This window comes from Callorhinchus milii, unplaced genomic scaffold (assembly GCF_018977255.1).
Source record: "Callorhinchus milii isolate IMCB2004 unplaced genomic scaffold, IMCB_Cmil_1.0 Scaffold5, whole genome shotgun sequence".
NCBI lineage: Eukaryota > Metazoa > Chordata > Chondrichthyes > Chimaeriformes > Callorhinchidae > Callorhinchus > Callorhinchus milii.
In genome coordinates, this window is record NW_024704746.1 from 52,720,539 (window position 1) to 52,744,540 (window position 24,002).

A 24,002-nucleotide genomic window follows, 5' to 3' on the forward strand; every position below is an offset into this window, starting at 1 on the left:
GTTAACACCTCGCCTGCAGATGAGTGGGGGGGAGGGGGGGAAGCACAATGTAACCATCCATCAATGGGGATGAAATACAATGTACACGTCCAATTCCTCTCCACCAGAGACTCTGAAGAGGTGTGCACATCTAGTTCTTTTCAAGGGTCAAGAGCATGAATGATTTCTGACAATATTTACAAGAGAACAAGTCGGGACTCCTGGTGTTAAGGGTCGCGACGCTGACTCACAGGGAGTAGACTTGAAAAGCAGGTTATGTAGAAATGGGGATGCCGTGGCTCTGCGTGATGTACAGTACTTCCAAAGTGGAATTGAAGCCAAGAGAATGCACTCCAGCAGGTCACAAACAAGCCAAACTAAACCTCTTGTCATTTTTGTTCCTTGGACAACAGGCTCAAACCAAGCTTGCTGCATTCAGAATTTTGGGGTTTCGACTCAATGGCCCAGAAATACAGAGATAATAATAATAATCCTTGCATTTGATATAGCGCTTTTCTAGATGTCCCAAAGCGCTTCACAGAATATACTGTAAAGTGAATTGACTGTATATTTGTGGGCGAACGTGGCAGCCAATTGCGCACAGCAGTGTCCCACAAACAGTCATGGATTGAAAATGACCAATTTATTATTGTTTTTTTTTGGAGGGATTATTATTAGGCTCTGTGTGGAGTAAGGAAACTTGCCCAAGGTTTCGCCCTGCCTGGAATTGAACTCAGGACTCTCACTTGCAAAGCGAGATGGGTGTCTTAACACAGGTGGAAATCGATCAACGTGCTTAATTGTATCAGAGCTCCTTTGATGACCACAACTGGAAATTTCCGTGTCTGAAATGGAATATACACTTTCCTCCCTGGAGAGACGCACTGCTCACTGAATTCCAGAGAGTATAAAGTGCAGCTTGGGGACCAAGAGTGTGTTGGGGGACTGCTGGATTTTAACCAGCAAAAACACATAACTTCTCATTGGAAACAGTGAAGGCATGCTTTCCTGCTGCTTGTCCAGCTGGGGCCATCCTATCTGTTAGAGATTTTGCTTGCAGGGTAAATATGAGTCAAGTGGGAAGGATTCCTGACACCAGTGTCTGCCCCTCCAAGTCCTGCCGATTGTGCTGTCATCAGCAATGCCATGGATTTCTGCAGAGCCAGACAATGAGACCACCACAGAGGGTTGGCTCGATTCTGACATTCCGACACCACTTACCTGATACCTAAAGACGATAGAAACGTTTTCTTCAAATTGTCTTGTGGCATCCAATTTTTTAACGTAAAAAAAAATTAAGACATTGATCAGATAGAAGAACCTTTTGAAACTTTATTTTCTGCTTAAAGATAAACAAAATGATGTCACTGTATTTTCCACTGCAATCTGAGGAACCGTTGGTGAAAGAAACACAAAGTCATTCCAATAGGTCATGGTTTTAAAAACAGCTCAAGTTGTGAGACCCAAAAAAATCTGGCAGCTCTTCTAAGAAATTTGTTGAGCATGATCTTTCACTTCCATATTTACAACCGCAACTTTTCATATGTATGACTTGCAGTCAATATCACCTAAATGTTAAGTTTTAAAATGTACATTTTTTCCCATGAAATTCATCAGACTGCTCAGATGATTGTTTACGTACTTGTATTCAGTCATTTTCTTTTTTGAGTGATGACACAACTTGTGAACATTTCCTGTTGCGTATACAGTCCGTGTGTATATCAAATATCAGGCAGCGGTGCTGTGAAAGCACGCTATAGACTTCCCTCCACACCATTTNAAAAAAATTGATTAAATCACCAAGTTAGAAAACTGAGCGACAACTTAGTTCAACACAACATTTCTCAAAATGCTTCAACAATACTTGCGAGCCTTTTCTCCTGCCAAATAGAGTAAAGTGAAACTTTATACTTTGCCATATATCATGCACCATACTTCATTAAAAAAAAGCCTCCTAAGTTATGTGGTAGGGAAAGGCTATGTTGGCAGAATCACTGCACCTTCATGTAATCAGATGTGATTTCCAGCGGGTTCACAGAATATTGTGAAGTGTTGACAAGTAAGTACACACATCAGACCCACCATATCATTGACTAACCCGGAAGAATTTGGGTGGCCACGTTATTCCTATGTTCCTGACATTGCTTGCTTATGTTTATAGAATCCCTCAGGAAGCCAGGTTGTTAAACGGTGTAGATAACAGGATCCACTTTAGTTTCTGCCAAATGGTTGCTGCAGCAAATTGTTCAAAACACTGGTCTGTTTTAAAGCTTCTAAGTTCAAAATATCTTCTGCGATAACGGGAACTCTCACTGCTCGCCTCTCAGTCCCTGATTCACTCTCACTATCCCACAGCGTGCACAGAAGAGTGTCGTTTTCATACGTGGGAAAGTAATACCTGGGAGAAGGAGAAACAGGGAATTCCCTATTGCATTATAGAGTAAAAGTCACATAAATCTTATCTTTATAAATTGCATAATCGTTTAACTCGTACACCCAACGGTGTCCCATTCAGTGTTTTTTCAAAACAACTTAATTTCTTTACACAACTCGTATTACTCATCTCCTAACTCATAACTCCGCTCTCCTACCTCCATTACTCCCATGCTTATCGGAGGCCTTGGATCATGGGAGAATACGTCCTGACCCGTCGACGTGTATGCACTTACTGGCCAGCTGCATTGAATCACGGGAAACATAATCTTCATCTATCTACGCATGCGCAGAAGAACTTTATTTCCGATTCAAAGCAATTCCAACATTTGCAGGTAAGTGCGCATGTGATAACATGTGAAGACGCATTGAATCGTGGGAAATGTAGTGTTAACTTGTCACTACATGCGCACTTCCCGGCTGTATTGAATCACACATGTGCAGTGTAGATTATTGATTAAATTGGATTTTCTATGACTTCTACAGTTTGCTTGTAACTCGGACTTCGGGTAAGTCACATTAAATGTTATGGTCATGACTGATACGACTTAACGTGAGTTTCTTCTGATTCAAAAGCGAGAGCGCCACCAAGTTTTAGCCCACTTTTAGCTTTTGCAAAAGACGATCACAGTGAATCACACGTACATTGCTTTTAGTTTATGCTGAATTGAAGAACTTCACAAAAAGAGGAAGTTTAAAACTAAGTCTGGAGTACATAATGGCATATGATAAAACATCTTTGATTTGGACACTTACTGTGGTTGATCCCATGCTGACTGATCCAGCAGGGACATGATGTGTTTTGTTTCCGTCATGTGATTCACCACTTCTGCTTTCGAGCTGAACCTTTCCCGGCAGCTGTGGCATCGGCAATGGTGGACCTCCCTTCTGATGAAGTTGATTAATTTCACCTGCTGGTAGAAGTTTAAACCTGTGAAATGGGAAAGAAGTGTCCAGTTAGTCAGATACGGACAGGAGGAGGCCATTCAGACTGTCAAGTCTGTTACACCAGTTAAACGGCAGACCATTCAGTCCCATTTATTACCCTTTCCCCTCACCCATATTTCCCACAGATATACCCATCTCCCTTTTAAATATTTTAAATCATTCTGCCTCCACAACCTTCTGGTACACTGCACTGGGCAATTCACAACCCTCTGTATGAAGTTATGCTGTTGTTTCTAACCGTTTTCGCTGTAATTTTAACAATATGTCCTGCGGAAACTAACCAGCGTGAAGCGCACAACATAAATGCAAGCTGTTGTTTGGATCCAGCTACCAGACAGAAATTGTCCACTATCCAATATCCACATTATTCTGTTCATCTTATAATTATGTTTAATATAATTATATTTAATAAAATAATATATTTGAGACTTCTCAATGACATATGGCGCTATATGAGTACCCATTATAAAAGCTATCATTCACTCTAACTTCACCACAAAGCTCTCTGTTCAAATGTGCTTCATTATTATTGACAGGGGTCACGGCTTTTATGATTGATGCCGTGCTGTGTGAAGCAACATTCCCTGCAGTAGAGATCTTTTTGGAATGTGTGAAGTTCTGCACTCTCAAGGGCTGCACTGCAATACCAAGGCAATGCAGTGACAGAACATGCAAAGTCACAGGCAACTGACAAGCTAGATAACAGGCAACGAGAACACAGAGCAAATTTAAGATTAAGAACTTCTCGAGATCATTTATTTTACAAGATTAAATCCAGATCAATCACCCTAACATAAAAATATATCCTTCTCTCCTCTCCCTTGGCACATCCCAACCTCTCCATCCTGCTTTCTCCCCACTCCGCTATGTGCTGCCTCTGCTTGGTTCTGGCCTCCTGTTCGTTCTTATTCCCTCCGCTCTAACATCAGCAGCCGTGCTTTCAGCCAATGCATCCCAAAGCTTTGGAACTCTCTCCCTCAATCCATCCGCCTTGTCCCCTTCCTCCCTTCTTTTACATCACAACTAATGTAGTGAATACACAACTTCGACCGCCTCCCTCTCCCTCTGGCTCAGTGTTAGGCTTTGCCACTGTTAAGAGCTCCGAGATCCTGCCCTGCGTGAAGGGCACTGTATAAATGCAAGTTATTGTTGTAACATTATTCTGCAAACTTGGGTGATGTTTGCATGGTTTAACAATGCCCACTTATCATTTCATCCGATGTAAAAAATCTCTGGTAGTCGACGTGATAAGGTGTACGTTGAAACATCTCGAATTCCATTCAATGCTACTCTATGGTAATACTACTCACAAACTGTTAACTTACATCTTTAAATGTGAGGATTACCATTTAAGATTTTTTCCCCGTTTTTCTTCCTGTGTATCCTTCATAACTGTTTCCCGCTGTTTCCTAGATACTCCGTTCCCTTTGCTTCTAAACAGACTTGCCTCCCTTGCATCCCAGTTCCTCCTCCCGCATCCCAGCAACTCTCCCTGTTCCTGTAAGTGTACAGAAAGCCTTAAACAACACAAGAGTGAATATGATGGGCCTCTGAATCTTTTTCTGAATTCTTCCTGTTGACATACGCATCTATATATCAAACACTGGAGTGCACAAACATTCTGGCTGTACGACAGTGTTGCAGTGCCAAGGTCTCAAAACAGAGCAGGGTGAATGCCAGAGTCCTACTTTGAACCAACTCACATGTAATGGATGTTCAAGCCTCACGTTGGGACTTGGAAGGACAGTCTAAGCTGACACTTCAATACAGTTTTGGGGAAGATGTTAAACTGAGGTGGATGTCAAAGATCCCACAGCAGTATTTGAAAAAAGAAAGTTACTTCTCTTTTCGAGTTGCCAACAATCTCCCAAATAAAACTGGTCACTCTCTCCATGGCTGTTTGTCGGACACTGCTGTGCGCCACTGGCTGCCGCATTTCGCCCCCAAAATAAACAATCAATCCACTTTACAATATATGAACCATTTTGACACGTCTGAATGACATGATAAGGTGCTATATCAAATGCAAGGATCATTATTATTTTAATGTGGCAAATAGGACTTTTGTTATGTGCGAGAATATCACTTGGTGAAATGATTGTGAAGAAAATCTGCACTGTAGGCCACAGCCTCTTGAGATCAAATACGATGCCTGAAAATTGACACAACTTGAGTGAATACACAACAACATCAACTTGCATTTATATAGCACCCTTCACGTGGGGTAGGTCCCGGAGCGCTTGACAGAGGTGGAGTCTGACAACGAGTCAGGGGAAGAGGGCGGGGGAGATGAGCATAAGCACGATCAAAAAGAAAGGTTTTAGGTGGGATTTGATGCTGGGGAGGGAAGGGGCAAGGCGGAGGGATTGAGGGACAGAGTTCCTGAGTTTCGGGGTGTAGTGGCTGGAGACTGGAGCCATTCAACAACAACAAGATTCCATTTATTGAGCGCCTTTCACGTTGGGAGGACGTTCCAAGGCGCATTCGAGCGAAGGCAGCGGGTGTTGGGAGTAGGGGATAAAGCAGGTCGGATATGTAGGGAAGTGCGAGGGCATGAAGGGATTTGAAAAGGATTTAAAAAGAGGAGGCAGCCAGGCGGATGAGATTTGAAGGAGAGGAGGTGACTGCTGTACCAGGGGGAGCTGGTAGGTTTGCAGACGGACCTGATTTTTAGAGGAACAGGGAATTAAAGGTGGAAGAGAGGTCATCGTTCAGCAGCTTGATAGCTGCATCTGGTTTACTGCAGGTGGAAGGCCAGAGGGAGAGAAGGTCCGAGGATGAGAGGGCGTTTGTGAGGGATTCNGGGGGAAGCATTTTCCATGGGTGGAAAAAGATGATGGAGGACTGGGAGGAGGGAGGGTGATATGGGAGAAGAGGGAGATGAGGAAGTGGTCTTGTCTGTGATGGTCAGATCAGATGAATACTCAAATGAATACAACGCACCTATTTTACATACATACCCATTTCAGACTTCAGTTTCAGTAGATCAAATCCATGTGCCTCCTGCAAAACACAACAGTCGCTTTAAATAGATTTAACAAATTAAATACATACTTGGTACATGAATACACAATTTTCCTATCAGAATATTTACAGGCAACTGTTCAACATTATGTATGATTATAGCCATTTTCAGATGACAATGGCAGCGACATTGCACTTACTGATCTGGCAAATGAAACTTAATTTACAGTATGAAGAGTATTACATAATGAACAACTAGGCTGTTTCCACTGGCGGGGGGGTCGGTAACCCGAGGACACCGATTTAAAATCGTTGTTAAAAGAAACGGGGGAGGTGCGAGGAATTTTTCTCACATAGCGAGTTGTTCGGATCTGGAATGCATTGCCTGAAAGGCTGGTGTAACCTGATTCAATAACAACTTTTAAGAGAGTAGATAATTATTTGGGGAGGGCAAGCTTGCAGGGCTATGGGGAGAGAGCAGGGGAGTGGGATTGATTTGGATAGCTCTTTTCAAAGAGCCGGCACAGACACGATGTATAATTGTATACAGACATGCTGTATACAAGAAAGGTTTTAGGTGTATACAGACACGCTGAATAATTCTATGATTCTATGACATGATTCCTTTTCTATCATGGTCGCAACCCTCAACACTATTCCGTAACAACAACGCAATTTGCATTTATATAGCGCCCTTCAAACAAGGTAGCGTTTCAGGGGGCTTGCCAGTGACACTGAGCCAAGGGGATTGGGGAGGTGGCTGTTAGCATGGTTAAAGATGGTCTTGAGCTGCAATTTGAAGATGGGGAAAGAGGGGGAAAGGTGAAGGGATTGAGGGAGAGTGTTCGCCCCAGAGTTTTGGGGCATAATGACTGAAAGCGCAGCCACCAATGGTGGAGCGGAGGGCACGAGGGATAAGCAGGAGGCGGGAGCCACCGAGTGGAGGTAGCAGGTAGTGGAATGGGGAAACAACAGATTGGAAAGGTAGGGATGTGCCACGGCATGAAGGGATTTGAAAACAAGTGTGAGGTTCTTGAAATCGATCCCTTTGGTAATTGGGAGCCAGTGGAGAATGGAAAGGACTGGTGTGATGGAGATAGAGTTTGTGCGGGTGAGTTTGTGTAACAGTCAAGAACAGAGCAGAACGTTTAAATCTGAATGTGAGGTTTCCCACTGGTGGCCTATTCTTGACTCATCCATTGGTTGTCAGAGAAAGTAAAAAGGTAGTTTCTCTTGGTTGCCTGGGCGACAATCCCCCCTTCACCACCCCAACAACAAATTGGCCATTGCCTACTTTGTTGTTTGTGGGATACTGCTCTGGACAAATTGTCTGTCATATCTGTCAACGAAATACATAGTCATCAAACTTTACAGTGAATGAAATATCTTTTAAATATTCTCCTGTACAAGGCACGAAGTTCCGGAATCACGTGTTGCAGTACAACATGTAGATTCCCCAACTTTTTCCTCCACAAGCTGTAGTTTATCCAGGATTCTGCCGCTCGTCTCCTCTCCCGTACTAAGCTCTGTGAGCAGATTAGCCCCATCCTTAGCCTCCACTGGCTCCCCATCCCTCAGAGGATTGAGTTTAAAATCCTCATCCTCACATTTAAAGCCCTCCACGGTCGTGGCTCCTCCCTACCTCCGCAACCTCTTAATACCTGCTCCATGTCCCCTGCCCCGCCCACCCAATCATTGGCAGACGGGTCTTCAGCTTATTTGCCCCCACCGTCTGGAACTCCATCCCAAATCCTTCCGCCTCGGCCCCTTCTTCGTCTCCTTCAAGGCCCGTCTCAAGACTTTCCTCTTTGATCGTGCCTTTGGCCACACTCCCACTGCCATTTTCCCTATCCTCCAGCCTTCTTGATTCCAATCCCCAGCTCAGGTGCAAACCCTTAACTGTACAGCGCCTCAGGACATCCTACCGATGTGACAGACGCTGTGTGAATGCAATTTGTTGTTGTTGTAGATCTGGTATAAGTGGGAAAGAGGTTGCAGAGGCAGGGAGTGTGGTGTCTCACGCCCAAGGATCAAACCACAGACTAGTGGGACATGGCTAGCTGGCAGTACAATTCCAGGGTATGTTGCATTGATGCTCAACAGATTTTGATTTTGGAAAAGAGGTGCCAAACTTCAGAAAGTGGGTCTGAGTTGTCGGATAATGGCTTCACAAACAAACATAGTTTTATTGAATTAAGAAGTCGTATTCAACAACAACAAAATTACATTTATAGAGCACCTTTCACGTCGGGAGGACGTCCCAAAACGCTGAACAGTCAGGTGTCGGGGCCCGAGCATGGGGGAGGGGTGGTGTAGGATGAGGGAGGGAGACCAAAGGCACGGTCGAAGAGAAGGGTCTTGAGACCGGCCTTGAAGGAGGCAAGGGGAGAAGTGAGGCGAAGGGACCGTGGGATGGAGTTCCAGAGTGTGGGGGTAGAGAGGCTGAAAGCCTGGCCACCGATGGTAGAGCGGGTCAGGCGAGAGACATGGAGCAGACCAGAGCCCGCCGAACGGAGGGAGCGGGCAGGTTGGTAGGGAGTCAGCAGGTCAGAGATTTATTTTATTCAATTAAAGGAAATGATCCAGCTACTTCGTCACATCATTGCTCAGCCTTCAATGCTTTGCATGTTTCCTCTGCTAGTACTTTACCTTCACAGGAGGGCATGTAGGTAAGCGTGGGTCCAAGGTAATATGTTTGGCAATAGAATGTTGGAATCGAGGCAGTACTGTGTGGTGGTCTCGGTAGTCCGGTTCCTGCAGTATTCCAGGGCACTGTTATTAACAGCATAGCCAGCCTAGTTCATCGGCAGGACTTTTAAGGGCAGACCAGTCACTGGGGGTAGGGAACAGGGAATCCTCCCACTCAGCTCCCTAATGGGTAGGGTAATTCTAGCTGGACAAGCAGTGGGAAAGCTTCTCAGACAGTGATATCAATGGCAAACAATGTGGGTTTACCTGGACAGACTCCAGCCATTACTCCTACGCACACTCCCCAAGCCTTGGCTCTTGCCAACCTGTGCCTAATACTTTCCGGAATTAGGTAAGCAGGATGTGCCCCTCCAGGGAGAAAGTGGGATTTCCATGTGTAGATGGGATGCATGGAATTCTCAGTTTGGCTTGGATACTCTTAGTACAGTGATGTGTTTCCACATGTCAAACACCGACTCCAAAAAATACCTTCATATGATAGTGCAAATTTTCAGTGCTGTCTGCGGGATTCTCACAGAAGAGACAAAGAGCACAAACTGGGTGATCTTGCCAATCAGACCAATCACTGTAAAAGAATGTAAAAATCAAGTTACACAAAGACCGTTCAATTATATAGTTACACGTAATTACATAGCACATTACAGCACGGAAACAGGCCATTCAGCCCCAAACTACTTCATGGTGTTTGTGCTCTGCCCAAGCCTCCGCTGCTCCTCATCCCCTCCACTCCTTTCTCCCTTGTGTATGCATCAAGTTTTCTCGTAAAACACATTGCTCAACCATAGCTTCCAGCAGCAAGTTGCACATTCTCACCACCCTCTGTGAAAGCATTTCCTTATAAACTCTCTGTTGGATCTGTAGCTCGCTAACTTACATTGCCGACTCTTTGTGACTGGAGGCAGAGCTGAGCTTTCTCCCACTTACTGAACAGTGATTTGCACAGTCACGGCTATTGTCATGACCATGTTCTTTCAACTCTTGCTCTGCTCTTCACAAATCAATGAAGAGTAAATTGCAATGTTTGATGTCAACTGAACCATGAGAAAGCTCGCTGCCTTCCGCCACGATCCCACTTCACTTCTTCGATATGAGAAAAAACAAAGGCAATTCAGCCACAGATTGGAAACAGGGTGGCATTCCCAGGACATCTGGAAATCATAAAGCAACTTACTCATTCTGCTCATCCATCATTTCTCTGTCGTCTTCAGACTGAACCTCCTCCCAACTCTTCCCCAGTTCCTAAAGGTGGCACAATTTAACATTATTCTTTATTCTTTAAACTGTAAGAGGCTACAGAATCTGCACTGATTTTTGAAGTCCCATTGATGGATTCCTATAATGTAGTGGTTAGTGCACTCGCCTCACAAGCGAGAGGACCCGGGTTCAATACCCGTTTGAGGCGAAACCTTAGCCAAATTTCCTTACTCCACACACCTGTTTACCTAGAAATAAGTAGGAACCCGGTTGTTAGTCGATTTGTGGATTGGTTTCCAAGGGTAATAATCCCTCAAAACAAAATGCGGTTACTCAATCCACGACTGTTTTTGGGACACCGCTTGCGCAATTGGCTGCCGCATTTCACTCACAAAATCCATTTTACAATATATTCTCTAAAGTGCTTTGCGACGTCTCAACAATGTGATAAGCCGCTGTATCAAATTCAAGGATTATTATCATTGGCTGTGTATCTTGATCTTGTGAAACAATTTCATGGCGCTGTAAACACAATGCTAGACACAATGCTTCACAATCTATCGTTTTAGAGCAGCACTGCAGGAAATAATTTACTCAGGTCCCCAAACCAAAGGGATAGTTTCCCAAGATAAAACTGTATTGATGTACACAAATCTTACCAGATAGTTGATGATGTAAAAGCGGTCATACTCGCTATTTTTAGAATTGATTCTCCGATGCTGTTTTTTCCTCATGTGATCTTTCAGTGTATTTTTGTCACGGAATGTTTTCTCACAATATAAGCACTGCAAACTAAAGAACAGGGTGTGTAAACCAATCACACATGTAAAACTCAGTGATACTGCTCAGTGCCCAAGTCACTCTCAATTATCAAGGCATAACATGGAAAGAAACAAAACAAACATTTATTGCAAAGGAATCAGAAAAATGATTTGGAGCAAAACAGTAAAAACACAACTCCTGCACAAGATTTCCCAGGGAGTTTATTCACTGAGAATCAAACGCATTCCATCGGAAGGGTCCTGGGTTCACTCACCAGGATCTGCTGATAAGTTTTCAGTCAGGTTTGCTCTCAGAGGATTGCAACTGGCTTCAATGTCAAGTGAAATGGGAATATTCAGCAGAAGTTTTACCTTCGGCTAACTCCTGATGGAAACAATGTACACCTGTGGGGTCCCCATGGTGAATACAACTGTCCACTCTGTGGATGCAATCCTGGGTAACTGCATTAATAATTGAAGTGGATTAAAGGTAAATACAGTATAATAGTCCTTGCATTTGCAGTCCTTGTCTCACCATGTCATTGAGATGTCTCAGGGCTCTGCATAACATCTAATGAATTTTGTGGACGAAATGTGGCAGCCAATTGTGCACAGCAGTGTCCGACAAACATTCGTGGATTGAGTGACCACATTTTTTTTTGCAGGATTATTGCCCCCGAAAGTGATCCACCAATCAATTAACAACTGGGTTCCTACTGATTGCTAGCTAAACAGAGGCGTGAGGAGTAAGGAAATTTGCCTAAGGTTTCACCCCAACCGTGAATTGAACCATAGTCCTCTTGCTTACGAGGCAAATACGCTAACTAATACTCACTTCACAGCTTGTTGTGGGACATTGCTGCATGCAAAAGCACTGTTACCCACAAAATAGCCTCTAAAGATCAAAGAAAACTTCTGAAGCCCTTTGAGATGTTTCAATGTGATAAGGTTCTGAACCAAGTGCAAGAATTATGATGGTATTATGAATTTTAAAAAAATGAATCATTTTGTTGAAGCAATGCAACATTTTTTAAAAAATGAAAATGTTTTGAACTATTGAGAGAAAGAGACAGAGAGAGAAAAAACAGACCTTAAGAAAAAAAGGTTGGGCAAATGCATGCAAAAGAAGAAATGCATTCAGCAATATAATTTTTCCTGCAGTTAAGTGCAAAGGAAGACAACAACAACAAATTACATTTGTATAGCGGCTTACACGTCAGGAGGATGTCCCAAGACAACATAATACTGCAGGAATCAAGCCTTGATCCCCTTCTCCCCAGCATGTTGAACAGCAGTGCTCCATCACACCTCCTTTGTGTGCAGCTTTCCTAATCTTACCCACATTGAAAATGGAAGGATAAACTTACTTGTCCAGTTTTTTCTGCAGCAAATCGAGGAATTCGTTGCAGTACACAATATTGTCAGGAAGACCCAAGTTGAAAGAATGATCTCTGGCCATGTGGTTCAAGAAAATAGCCCTGTATAGACAGTCAAATGAAAAGTTTTAATTTTTTAAAATTCATCCCCTAAAAACATAATTTTCCCACTCATACGATCCTTTCTGAATTTAATCTTACCTGCTACCTGAAAGGTAAGAACAAAAGTAAGGAGCTAAGAACACTGTCTCAAGATCTTCCTCTTTGACTGTGCCTTTGGCCACACTCCTGCCCCACTACCATCCAAATCTCTTGATTTCAACCCAGCATGGATGCAAACCCTTTGCTGAAAGATTGACTTCAGTGCTTCTTGGACAGGGAGGGAGGGGAACAAGAGCTGCTCACAACTATCCAGTCACCTCTGCTGGAAAGTGGACATTCATGAACATCAGCTGAGTTCAGCACTGGCCTTACCTAAAATACAACCTCTCCCCCCATTGGTCCAATTGAAATGCCCTCAACACTTGAAATCTGATTTTATGACACAAATAATGGTCACTTGATAATGCTAATAATAATCCTTGCATTTGATACAGAGCCTTATCATGTCATTGAGAAGCCTCAAAACGCTTCACATAATATATTGGTAAGTGGATTGACTGTGTATTTTATGGGCGAAACCAATTGCTCAATTGGTTGAGGCAGCCAATTGCGCACAGCAATGTAGAACAAACAGCCGTTGATTGAGTGACCCAATTTTTTTTTGGTGGGGGGGGATTATTACCCCAGGAAAGTGATCCACCAATTGACCAACATCCGAGTTTCTATTTACTGCTATGTGAAGCAGAGTGTGGAGTAAGGAAATTTGCCCAAGGTTTCGCCCCCCCCCCCCCACCCTGGGAATCGAACCCTGACCCTGTTGCTTGCAAGGTGAGCATGCTAATCCTTACTCTATTGGACTCCTTGATCCAGTTATTTTAGTAGTTAACTTTTTCACCAAGGTGTGCTACAGAGAAATCATTGATTTCATGAGGAGGAGAAAGCACGAAAAGCAGCCCCCAGTCCCAGTTATTATTTTGACTTATCTGCTAATTCAAAGGAGCGGTGTCCTTTTCAATACACAAATAGGTGGGATCTATGGTAACTTCCAGATCAAAGGATCCAGACAGTTTCCTTTTGTCTGAATGTTTTCATAGAGCTTCATATTTTACAGCAGGAGACCACTATTTATAGGCCGGGTGACCTCTTTGATGAAGTAATCCTTCTCAGAAGGTGTTGGGAGTTCATTGCTGCAAATAATCAAAAACAGGTCCGGATTTATATCAATTTCAAACGTAAAGATTTGAGGTCCATGAAGAAGACTGTTTTTCTTGCTACTGTTGCAAAACTACAGCCAATCATAAAACAAACGGTTTTTGAAAATAACGTCACACAACGCTGAGTGCTTCCCATCATGACCGAGTTGCAAAACGGGAAAGATTAGGTTAAGATAAGTATCGTCGTGCGTGACAAAGTCTGGAGTCCCATAGCGTAGTGGCTGGTGTGTTCACTTCGCAAGCGAGAGGAGCTGGGTTTGATTTCCGGGTGAGCAAAACCTTAGGCAAATTTTCTTACTCCACACACCTCTGTTTACCTGGCAGTAAGTAGGATCGCTGTTGTTAGTTGAATGGCAGATTCCTCTCTATGAGTAATAATCCCTCCAAAAAAATTGGTCACTCAATCCACAACTGTTTGTGGGACACTGCTATGCTATGCTGCCGTGTTTCTGTGAAGCGCTTTGAGATGCCACAACGACGTGATAAGGCGATACATCAAATGCAAGGGTTAGTATTATTATTAAGATATTGCTTAATTTCACAACCTGAAGTCTGTCCTCTATTCTATGTGATTACTACAATTCAGATGAGCTGAGACATTTTAAAGTAAGTTTAACTGGGACCAGAGCTCTGAGACTTCATATAAATGCCAGTTGTTATTGTGTACATGTACAATAATAATTCTTGCATTTGTATGCTGCTTTTACTTCTGAAATATATATATATAATATTTTTAGTATAAATAATTAATAAAAATAATTTTTTAAGAAAAAATAATAATTTGGTCACTCAATCCATGACTGTTTATGCACAATTGGCTGCTGTGTTTTCTCTTTGACCGTGCCTTCAGCTCCCCTCTCGACTCTCTTCCCCCTCCTCGCTCCCTCCCTTCCCTCCCCTCACCCTGACCATTTCCCCCCTCCTCGCTCCCTCCCTTCCCTCCCCTCACCCTGACCATTTCCCCCTGCTCGGGTCATGACCCAACTGTGCAGCGCCTTGGGACGTCCTCCTGACGTGAAAGGCGCTTTATAAATGGAATCTTGTTGTTGTTGTTGTTGTTGTCCACAAAATATACAGTCACTTTGAGCAGAACACCTTATCTTTCCAAATGGTGCCATGAGACCTTTAACATTCACCCAAATAGACAAATGGAATCTCGGTTTCATGTCTCATCTGAAGGAATTTGTTCTTTTTTAAACTGCATGTTGGACTGAAAACAATCTGTGATCTCAAAGAACATGCAGTGCTGTTATTTTAACACAGATGAGGCCAGTTTAACCTTTTGCAGGTATTTAGCCTCTGGAATGTCATAGACCAGAAGGGATTAATCACGAAAACAGGAAGGGTGGACATTTTGCAATCGGGTCACTTTAAAGATTCTTCTGGTTAAAATTAGTACAAACCTATTTCCTGCAAACTCTTCACTGCAAAACATGCACACACGATTCAAGTTATTGTCGTTTCTTTCCCACTGCTGCTGTTCCAAAACTTCTTCCTGTGAAAAAGGAAACCCAGTCAATCAGTAACTGTTTTAGACATGATATGTTTTCCATCAAAAACAAGGAGGTGAGCCATAGAGGATATCAGGCAATTTGTACAGTAGTTGCTGAAATGTCTGTTGTGTTGTTTTGATCTCCCCACAGAGAAAAGCTTGTTTGTATATGAAACATTCTTGAAAACCAATGGTTAAAAACTTGCACGCTCTCACATGGAGAGGGTGTACAAGTAGAACACTATTCACCCCAGAAAGGAAATCCTCACTCAGACAGTGAATAGTATATTGAGTAACATAAGCCTGGAGATCCATACATAGTGAGCTGTTTTTACATTCAAATGTAGTGATAAAGCTGTAGTGGGTGACTTTTATTTACCTAGTAGTAAGTAGAAACCCAGTTGTTCGTCGATTGGCGGATCGCTTTCTGGGGATAATAGTCCCCGAAAAAAAAATTGGTCACTCAATCCACAACTGTTTGTGGGACACTGCTGCGTGGGATTGGCTACCACATTTCAACCACAACAACTACATTTATATAGCGCCTTTCACATCAGGAGGACGTCCCAAACTGCAGTACAGTCAATGATGTGCATCCGAGCTGGGGTTTGGGATCAGGAGGGGTGGAGGGCAGGAAGGGGGTTTGTTTGGTGACCGAAGGTGCAATTGAAGAGGAAGGTCATGAGACGGGCCTTGAAGGAGGCAAGGGAGGGGGCGAGGTGAAGGGACTGTGTTATGGAGTTCAAAAGAGTGGGGGCAGAAACACTGAAGACTCAATCTCCGATGATGGGGCGGGAAGGGAAGGGGAACGTGGAGACAGGCCACAGTCTGTCGAGCAGAGGGTGCGGATAGGCAGGTATGGGGTTAGCCGGTCAAAGAGGTAGGGAACAGCAAGACCGTAGAGGTCTTTGAAAGCGATGATGAGGATTTTGCCCACTCATACACAGTCAATCCACTTTACAATATATTCTGTGAAGTGTTTTGAGCTGTCTCAACAATGTGATAAGGCGCTATATCAAATGCAAGGATTATTATTATATACAGAGGTTAGACTGATGTGCAAGTTAAATTAACCAGTACGTGTGAATTTGATCTGCAACTGATCTTTGTCAGTCTTTGATCCTAGTCTACTTCAACGTAGATAGAAAGGCTCCATTTAAATTGCATTGGAAGTCTGAAGAGGAAGTTATTGTAATTATATGAGCAACAGAATTCAGTTTTTGGGTTTGGCCACCATGCAGGGAATGTTTTGAGCTGTTGACAGAGGGAGAAACAGTGTAAAAAAAATTTGAGTTCTTGGGTTGGTAACTAGGAGATAAAGCAGTTTTTCCTGTAATCAATCAAACAAGTAAACTTTCAATACTGAGTCAGGGCATTACTTAACGTATAAAGTTGTGGACCCAATCCCCACCAGCCCTGAGGAATTCCACAGCAGTAATTTCAAAAGTCCCCACCAGTAAATTGCCCTTCCATAAGAATAATAAAGGTAATGGCGATTTAGTCGGCAGTCGCCAAACGGACACTGTTTAGGTCGTTTTTACCGAATTTTAGGCAAATTTTACAGAATATTATTTGATAATTAAAGACATTGTATGATTATTATGAATTAGATTCTTGCTTTCATATTATTTTAATCATTCTAAGGTTTGAAACAAATATATGAAGTATTACTTCATCTGCAAAAATCTGCTTTTAATGTTTCTGGATGTGGGATAAAAGTGCCTCTGAGTTCAGTCCAATAGAGAAAATTCCTTAAAATATACCCTGCACTGAGTTCCAGTCTTTGCCAGGCTGATCAAGCAGACTTCAAGAATTCGCATGAACTCACTGTTTAAAGGAAAAAATAGACGCAAAACCTGTAGCTTGGGTATACTGCAAGTCAATGCAATGTGCTTTGAAAGCTTAAGCTGTAATGTAATACCCTGGTCGTGTCTCACTGCACCATATCGAGCTTTAAATAGCAATGGAGAGCAAAACAAACTCTTGAAAAAGACACTTCAGAAGTGAGATCACAATCCAATATCAAGCTACAACAGAATGTTCACACCCAATTTAGTGCCATGATTCAACACCTTTGAAAAAAGTGACCCAAACTTCGATCTTATGCTTTTTAGATTTCATTTGAATTCTAATTGATTCCACTTTAAGAATCGTCAAAACCATTATCTTCCATGAATTTCACCCAGATCATATAATATACTGTATACTGTTTGGCATCCTTAAACTATCAAGTGTGGGTGAAGGCACATAGACACAGAAACTGGATTCCTAATATTTTCATTTCAATGCGTTGTGTGAGCAACATATATAAAAAAAATAGGATGCAGGTTCATCACTGCAGGATCCAAACCGATGCAATAGGGTATTGGAACCTTTTTTTTAATTCAAATTTCTCTCTTGTGCAGTGAAGATTGGAAGGATCCTGATCACATCATGGGTAAAGGTATATAAAATCATTACTAAAGCTTCTTCAGCAGCTTTACAAGTTTTAATAATAATCTTTGCATTTGATATTGCGCCTTACCACCTTGTTGAGACGTCTCAAAGCGCTTCACAGAATATAACGGGCATAACCTTGACCTATGAGAACTTCAACATCCAAAAATTACACTTCTACAGCACCTTGCGAAGAACTCAGAGGTCCTGACAGCACTTTGGGATGTCCTTCCGAAGGATTCATTTTGTTTTCAAGGTTGTGGGCACCCTCTGGAACTCCATCCCCAAATCCCTCCGCCTTGCCCCTCCCTCGCTTCCTTCAAGGTCCGTCTCAAGACGTTCCTCTTTAAACGTGCCTTTGGCCACACTCCACCCTCCCTGCCCTCCAACCCTCTTGATTCCAAATCCCAGCTCGGGTGCAACCCATTAACTGTCCAGAGTCACGGGATGTCCTTCTGACGTGAAAGACTGTGTATAAATGTAATTTTTTGTTGTTGTAAACCATTACTTTGTTAAATGTGGCATGTGAAGCTGTGTCCCAACAAGGAACTCGACCCGAGGCACGGAAATCTGGATAGGAATCTGAGTAGGCAGAAGGTCCTGCAGCACTGCCAATTCCATTGTAGCTCTTGCTGTTGGTAGGGTGTGATCCACAGGAGCTCGAGGAATGGTTGATCTGGAATTACTGTGTAAAATTTATCATGTAGTGTTTCAGAGATAATCAGTAGTTACAGTAAGATAAGTCCCACCAGGATACTGTACACCAGAAGGGGTTGGGGGTGGGGCTGGGGGAGGAATTCTCTGTGCTGCCCAGCCAAATGCATATTCTGCTTAGAATAAGCAAGTGCTCCCTTTGGGACTGACTCATGCATTTTGCCCATGTAGCTTGCAATGTACAACTGCAAGCTTAAGTCATAAAATCACTCTTTGAAATTCACTGTGCAATGTTTAACCCTTAATGAGCAGGGACAGTGAAGTGAGCATGTATCGGCTGCCTGATTGACAGGTTCCCAGATCTCTGATTTAAATAATAATCCTTGCATTTGATGTAGCGCCTTATCACGTCTTCGAGACGTCTCAAAACACTTCACAGAATATACTGTAAAGTGAATTGACTGTATATTTTGTGCGCGAAATGCAGCAGCCAATTGTCCCACAAACAGTCATAGATTGAATGACCAATATATTATTATTTTTTTTTGAATTAATTATCACGTCAGAAAAGCGATCCACCAGTCGACTAACAATTGGGTTCCTACTTACTGCTAGCTAAACAGAGGCATGTGGAGTGGAGTAAGGAAACTTCTCCAACACTTCACCCTGCCAGGAATCGAACCCAGGTCTCTCACTTGTGAGTCGAGTGCAAACTACATCTGGACTAAGTTTCCCTCAGTTCATGTCAGACATCAGGCTGATCAAAAAAAAAAGTGGCACCTTTTCTGAGATGTATGGGTTAACTTCTTACATTTTAAATGTTCTGACCATTTAACTTTCTTCTTTGATCTGGCATTGCTCCCTCGACTCAGCGGGCTCCGGCCTGCTTCACGTCCCCAGCCTTGCTTGCCCCACTATCGGCGGGCTGCTTTCCCCCACCCCACCCTCTGGAACTCCATCCTGCAGACCCTCCGTTTCGTCCCCTCCCTCGCCACCTTCAAGACCCACCTCAAGACCCTCCCCTTCGACTGAGCTTTCGATCTCCCTGCCTTCACCCCCGCCCTCCACCCTCCCCCACCCCGACCCCCAGCTCGGGTCCGTAACTGTGTCTGTCCAGCACCTTGGGACATCCTCCCAACGTGAAAGGCATTCTACAAATGTAATTTTGTTGTTGTTGTTGTTGATTTCAATACGTCATGAGCCAGGTCATGGACAAGGCATGTTTTCCTTCGACAACAGACTCTTTCAATGCACCCAAAGATGAACTGTTGCCTGATACTCAGCAAATGAACAACCCTTTCACCACATCACTTTACAGTATATTGTGTGAAGCCTCAAAAATGTGATAAGCTAATATCAAATAGCAGGATTATTATTATTATCGGTCTTGCAAACCTCAGGGAGAAAGCAAGAGAGGGTTTGGGAGAGGGAATGAGTTGGGGTGGAGGCTCATGTGGAGTATTAACACTAGCACGGACTCATTGGCCCAAATGACCAGTTTCTGTACTGTCGTCTATTAAAATTCAATAGGATTCTTTCGTCCATGGGGTGTTTATTTAAGAGCAAGCAGAACTCAGTGCACAAATGTCTTTAGTTCCTACTGTTGAGCTTTTCCTCTTCCAAAAATAATTTCATTTTCTTTTGGCAGCCTTATGTGTGGCTCTGACTCTGAGTGGAGAGGACCCGGTGCGAGGCAGCTGTTCCGTGAAATCGAACTTTATTTCTCCTTCAACACAACTGGTGATTCTGGTGTAGGAATTTCAACAACAACAATTTGCACTTGTGTTTTTTTTCTTTTCGCCCACAAAATACACAGTCAATCCACTTTACCATACTGTATATTCTGTGAAGTGCTTTGAGACGTTCTTAACAACGTGATGAGATACAATATCAAATGCAAGGATTATTACTATTATTTTGTGTATGTGCAATGGGAGGCTGAATTTTGAAGATTCGAGGCAACATTGAACACCATCTGCACTCACTCACTTTTTGTACGTCTCCAATCACAAATGGCATTTTTTATTTTGACAAGTTATGCATCTGGAACCTGCCAATGCTTTGTGGAAAAAGCAAATTTTTTGACAATTTTCCCCTGACAATTTCTCTGTAATGTTTCTGAAAAGCCCACTGGTAATACACCCACACTTGTACAATATCGGCAACATCAATGCATTTCTTAGCACGTTCACTTGCATCCAACCAGTCATAACAGAGTTTACCCATTCCCCCTCTACTTCGACTGTGCAAACATCTTCTCTTTGTTTTTCTCAGTAACATTTAAGTGATTGGAAACCTATTCACTTCTAACTTGGCTTGCTTGTTTGTGTACTTCTGAGTACAAGATTGTGGGTTGTAGAGACTAACGTAGTCTAGATTCACACTCTTGTGCAGTGCGGGGTGAGCGCTGCTTTGTTGGAGATGAGACCAGACAATAATAATTCTTGCATTTGATATAGCGCTTTTCACGTGCTTGAGACGTCTCAAATCGCTTCACAGAATATACTGTAAAGTAAATTGACTATATTTTGTGGGTGAAATGCGGCAGCCAATTGCGCACAGCAGAGTCCCACAAACAGTCGTGGATTGAAATGACCAATTTTTTTTCTTGAGGGATTATTATCAAGCGTGTGTACGGAGTAAGGAAACTTGCCCAAGGTTTTGTCCTGCCAAGAATCAAACCCAGATCTCTCGCTTGCGAAGCAATTGCTCTAACCAGTGAACTACAGATCAGACATGAACTGAGGTAAATGTGAAAGATTCTGTGGCACGATTCAAAAATAGAAGGGACATTAAAGATCCCACAATTCGTAAAGAGAGTTTCTCCTGGGTTCCTGGTCAACAATTCCCGAAATAAAATTGGTCATTCACTTCATGGTTGTTTGTGGGACATTGCCATGCAGAATGCTGTGCCTTAGCCTAAAAATTACACGCAGTCACTCCACTTTACATTAACTGCTGTGAAGCGCTTTGAGACGTCCTGACGTAAAAGGTACAATTTAAAGTGGAAGAATTATTATTCATCATCTTTTCTCACTCTGTTGAGTCTAATATTTGTTTGTCGGGAGCACTGGTGTGGTTGGGAGGTAAGTGGAGATGAAGCTAAGAACTTGTTTGGTTCCCATTCAAAAGATACACAAAAGACACACTTGCTGTGTGAACAAATAAACAATCAATCAGAACTGTGCCTTCAAAAATTATACAAAACGCAACATGAAAGATTTACCCAAATAATTGAGAAAGATACTGCAATTTGACAGCTCTTTCTTTTGGACTGTGACATCACAGGGAGGCTTGAAAGAGTGCAGAACAATCTGCAGTGCAAAATTAAATATTAGCCTGAATTGAAAAGTTTTTTTAAAACTAAACTGTGCTGGAGAACTGCTTTGCGCAGTGGATTCCATAGTGACCGGTCTGCCAGCTCCGCTCGACGAACTCTGGCCTGCTCCATGTCCTCCTCCTCCCCATCCCACCAATTGGCAGTCGGGCCTTCAGCTTTTCCCCACCACCCTTTAGAACTCCATCCCAGTCCCTTCGCCTCGCCCACTCCCTTACCTCGTTCAAGTTCTGTCTCAAGACTCTCCTCAAGACCCTCCTTTCGATCGTGTCTTCGGTCATCTTCCTCCCCCCCACCCTCCCTGTTCTCCATCCCTCTGATCCCAACCCCAACTCAGATCCATCACCTTGCATCACCAAACCAAACTGAGATTTCCATGCATCCCACCTATACATGGAAATCTCATAGATGGATTGTTGGAATGGAACGTGCACTCTCCTCCTTACCTAATTCCGGAAAGTATTTGCTGCAGATTGGCAAGAGTCAAGACTTGGGGTCACCAGAGTATGCTAAAGGCACATAGCTTGCCATTGATATTGGGTCTGGCAAGCTTTCTGCTGCTTGTCCAGCTAGGACAGCCCTACCCGTTAGGGCTTTAGCTTGCAGGGTTACAAAGAGCTGAGTGGGATGACTCCCTGCCCACAGTGACTGGTCTGTCATTCCAAGTCCTGCCGATGAGCGAGGCTGCCTGTGCTGTCAGCGCAGTGCTGTCATCAGCAGTGTCTGCCTGCGGATGACAGCGCTACAAGACTTGCCTGGCTCAGGAACCAAACTCCCGAGACCATCACAGAGGGCTGGCTCGATTCCAACATTCTGTTTCCAGGCCTGTCACCTGGAGCCAGTTCAGTTCTAAGGCGACCCTGCATATCTCCCCCTTAAGGAGGATAGCCAATTCATTCAAACAGGAAACCTAGGCACTCACTCACAACAAAACGCATTGAACCTGAAGAGATAGGCTGCAGCAGATGTCTAGTTCAAACAACCCCACTAAGGCCAGGGTATATCTTATGGATGTGAAGTGTGATTGAAATAACTGAAATCTTCAGGTTTTGGATTCCACCAAGCTTGACGATGAATTTCCTCTCATTCTCTGAACTTCTTTCAAAAAACAGACCAGCTGAGACGAGCGAGTATATTACATCTTTTGTGTCTTTACAATCAAAGCTTTAGACTATCTTCCTTGCGGCGGAAGGTAACCCAGGGGTGCAGGGCATTAGTTCTGCAAATGGTAATCAACACAGTTGAAAAATGGACTAAGCAGAGATATTGACCTACTCCTCACTGTAGGCAGTTCAATTTTGGTTCTTAATAATACTGCATTTGATGTAGCGCCTTATCACATCATTGAGACTTCTCAAAGAGTTTCACAGAATATATTGTAAAGTGTATTATTGTAAAGCAGCCAATTACGCACTACAGTGTCTCACAAACAGTCATAGATTGAGTGACCAAATTATTTTTTTTTTTTGGGGGGGCGAAGGGATTATTACCCCTTGAAAAGCAATCCACCAAACTAACAGCTGGGTTCCTACTTACTGCTGGGTAACCAGAGGCATGTGGAGTAAGGAACCTTGCCTAAGGTTTCGCCTTCCCCGGGAACAAACCCAGGTCCTCTCTATTTCGAGGGGAGCCCGCTAACCACTACGCTGCAGGATCCCACCAGCAAGTTCTTGCAGCAAGTCTCGTCCTCCATTATTGGTTCAGTCCAAAGGGATGGAAGAACTGCCGAGTAGGCAAACCTTTTTCTCAAAAGATTCATGACATTGATTTCCTCTAGATTACTAATGTCTGCACAGTCTGAGGTTTGATCGCATGGGAGGTCGCTGATTGCTGGGGCAGAAGGTATCAGTGTCCTCTGACAAGAGAGAGTGGGGATTCCCCTATGTTCGAAAATCCATGTGTCTACACCTACGGTGAGGAGAGCAGACTCAATTTTCTTGCCCTTCTTGGTCAACAGCTCAACTACACGCACAAGTGAAGTGTGTCATTTTCAGAGCAGAGTGCTGCTACCCCAGCAAGTGACTGCCGTGAAGGGAAGGGGTGGGAAGAGAAAACCAATGATAGTTGACATGAGGAGGAGTTGGTGGGGAGGAAAGAAGACTGGAGTAGAAATGGTTCTTCCCCTCATGCCAGCAAAATCATCAAATTGTGGCAGATGTCAAGATGAGGATGAAGTGAGAGTAGCAATATCTATTTATTTTTATTTTGTGCTTTTCACATCAGAAGGGCATTTCAAAGTGTTGTACACAAATAACGGGATGCTTGAACTGAGGGAGGGAAGCTGAAAGGGATGGGGGAAAAGGTGGCTGAAAACACTTCCGACTTTTTTCAGACGTAAAGCAAATTTTGACAGTAGTATCCAGGCCAACAAATGTCCAAATAAAATTGGTCTTTTGTTTCATG

At 43.3% G+C, this 24,002-nt stretch overlaps 1 protein-coding gene across 2 annotated transcripts in view; it reads right to left on the reverse strand.

The window, feature by feature from the left end:
* Positions 1-1,297: 1,297 nt before the first annotated feature.
* Positions 1,298-24,002, reverse strand: part of znf277 (zinc finger protein 277) — a 36,316-nt gene continuing 13,611 nt past the window's right edge. For both annotated transcript variants that reach the window (XM_007905131.2, XM_007905130.2), the window contains 8 exons: positions 15,084-15,175; positions 12,356-12,466; positions 10,887-11,019; positions 10,205-10,272; positions 9,502-9,598; positions 6,321-6,363; positions 3,169-3,343; positions 1,298-2,377 (listed from right to left, as the gene is read on the reverse strand). In XM_007905131.2, coding sequence (XP_007903322.1) covers positions 2,191-2,377; positions 3,169-3,343; positions 6,321-6,363; positions 9,502-9,598; positions 10,205-10,272; positions 10,887-11,019; positions 12,356-12,466; positions 15,084-15,175 — 906 coding nt within the window. In that variant the 3' untranslated portion in view covers positions 1,298-2,190. The remainder of the gene's footprint in view (positions 2,378-3,168; positions 3,344-6,320; positions 6,364-9,501; positions 9,599-10,204; positions 10,273-10,886; positions 11,020-12,355; positions 12,467-15,083; positions 15,176-24,002) is intronic.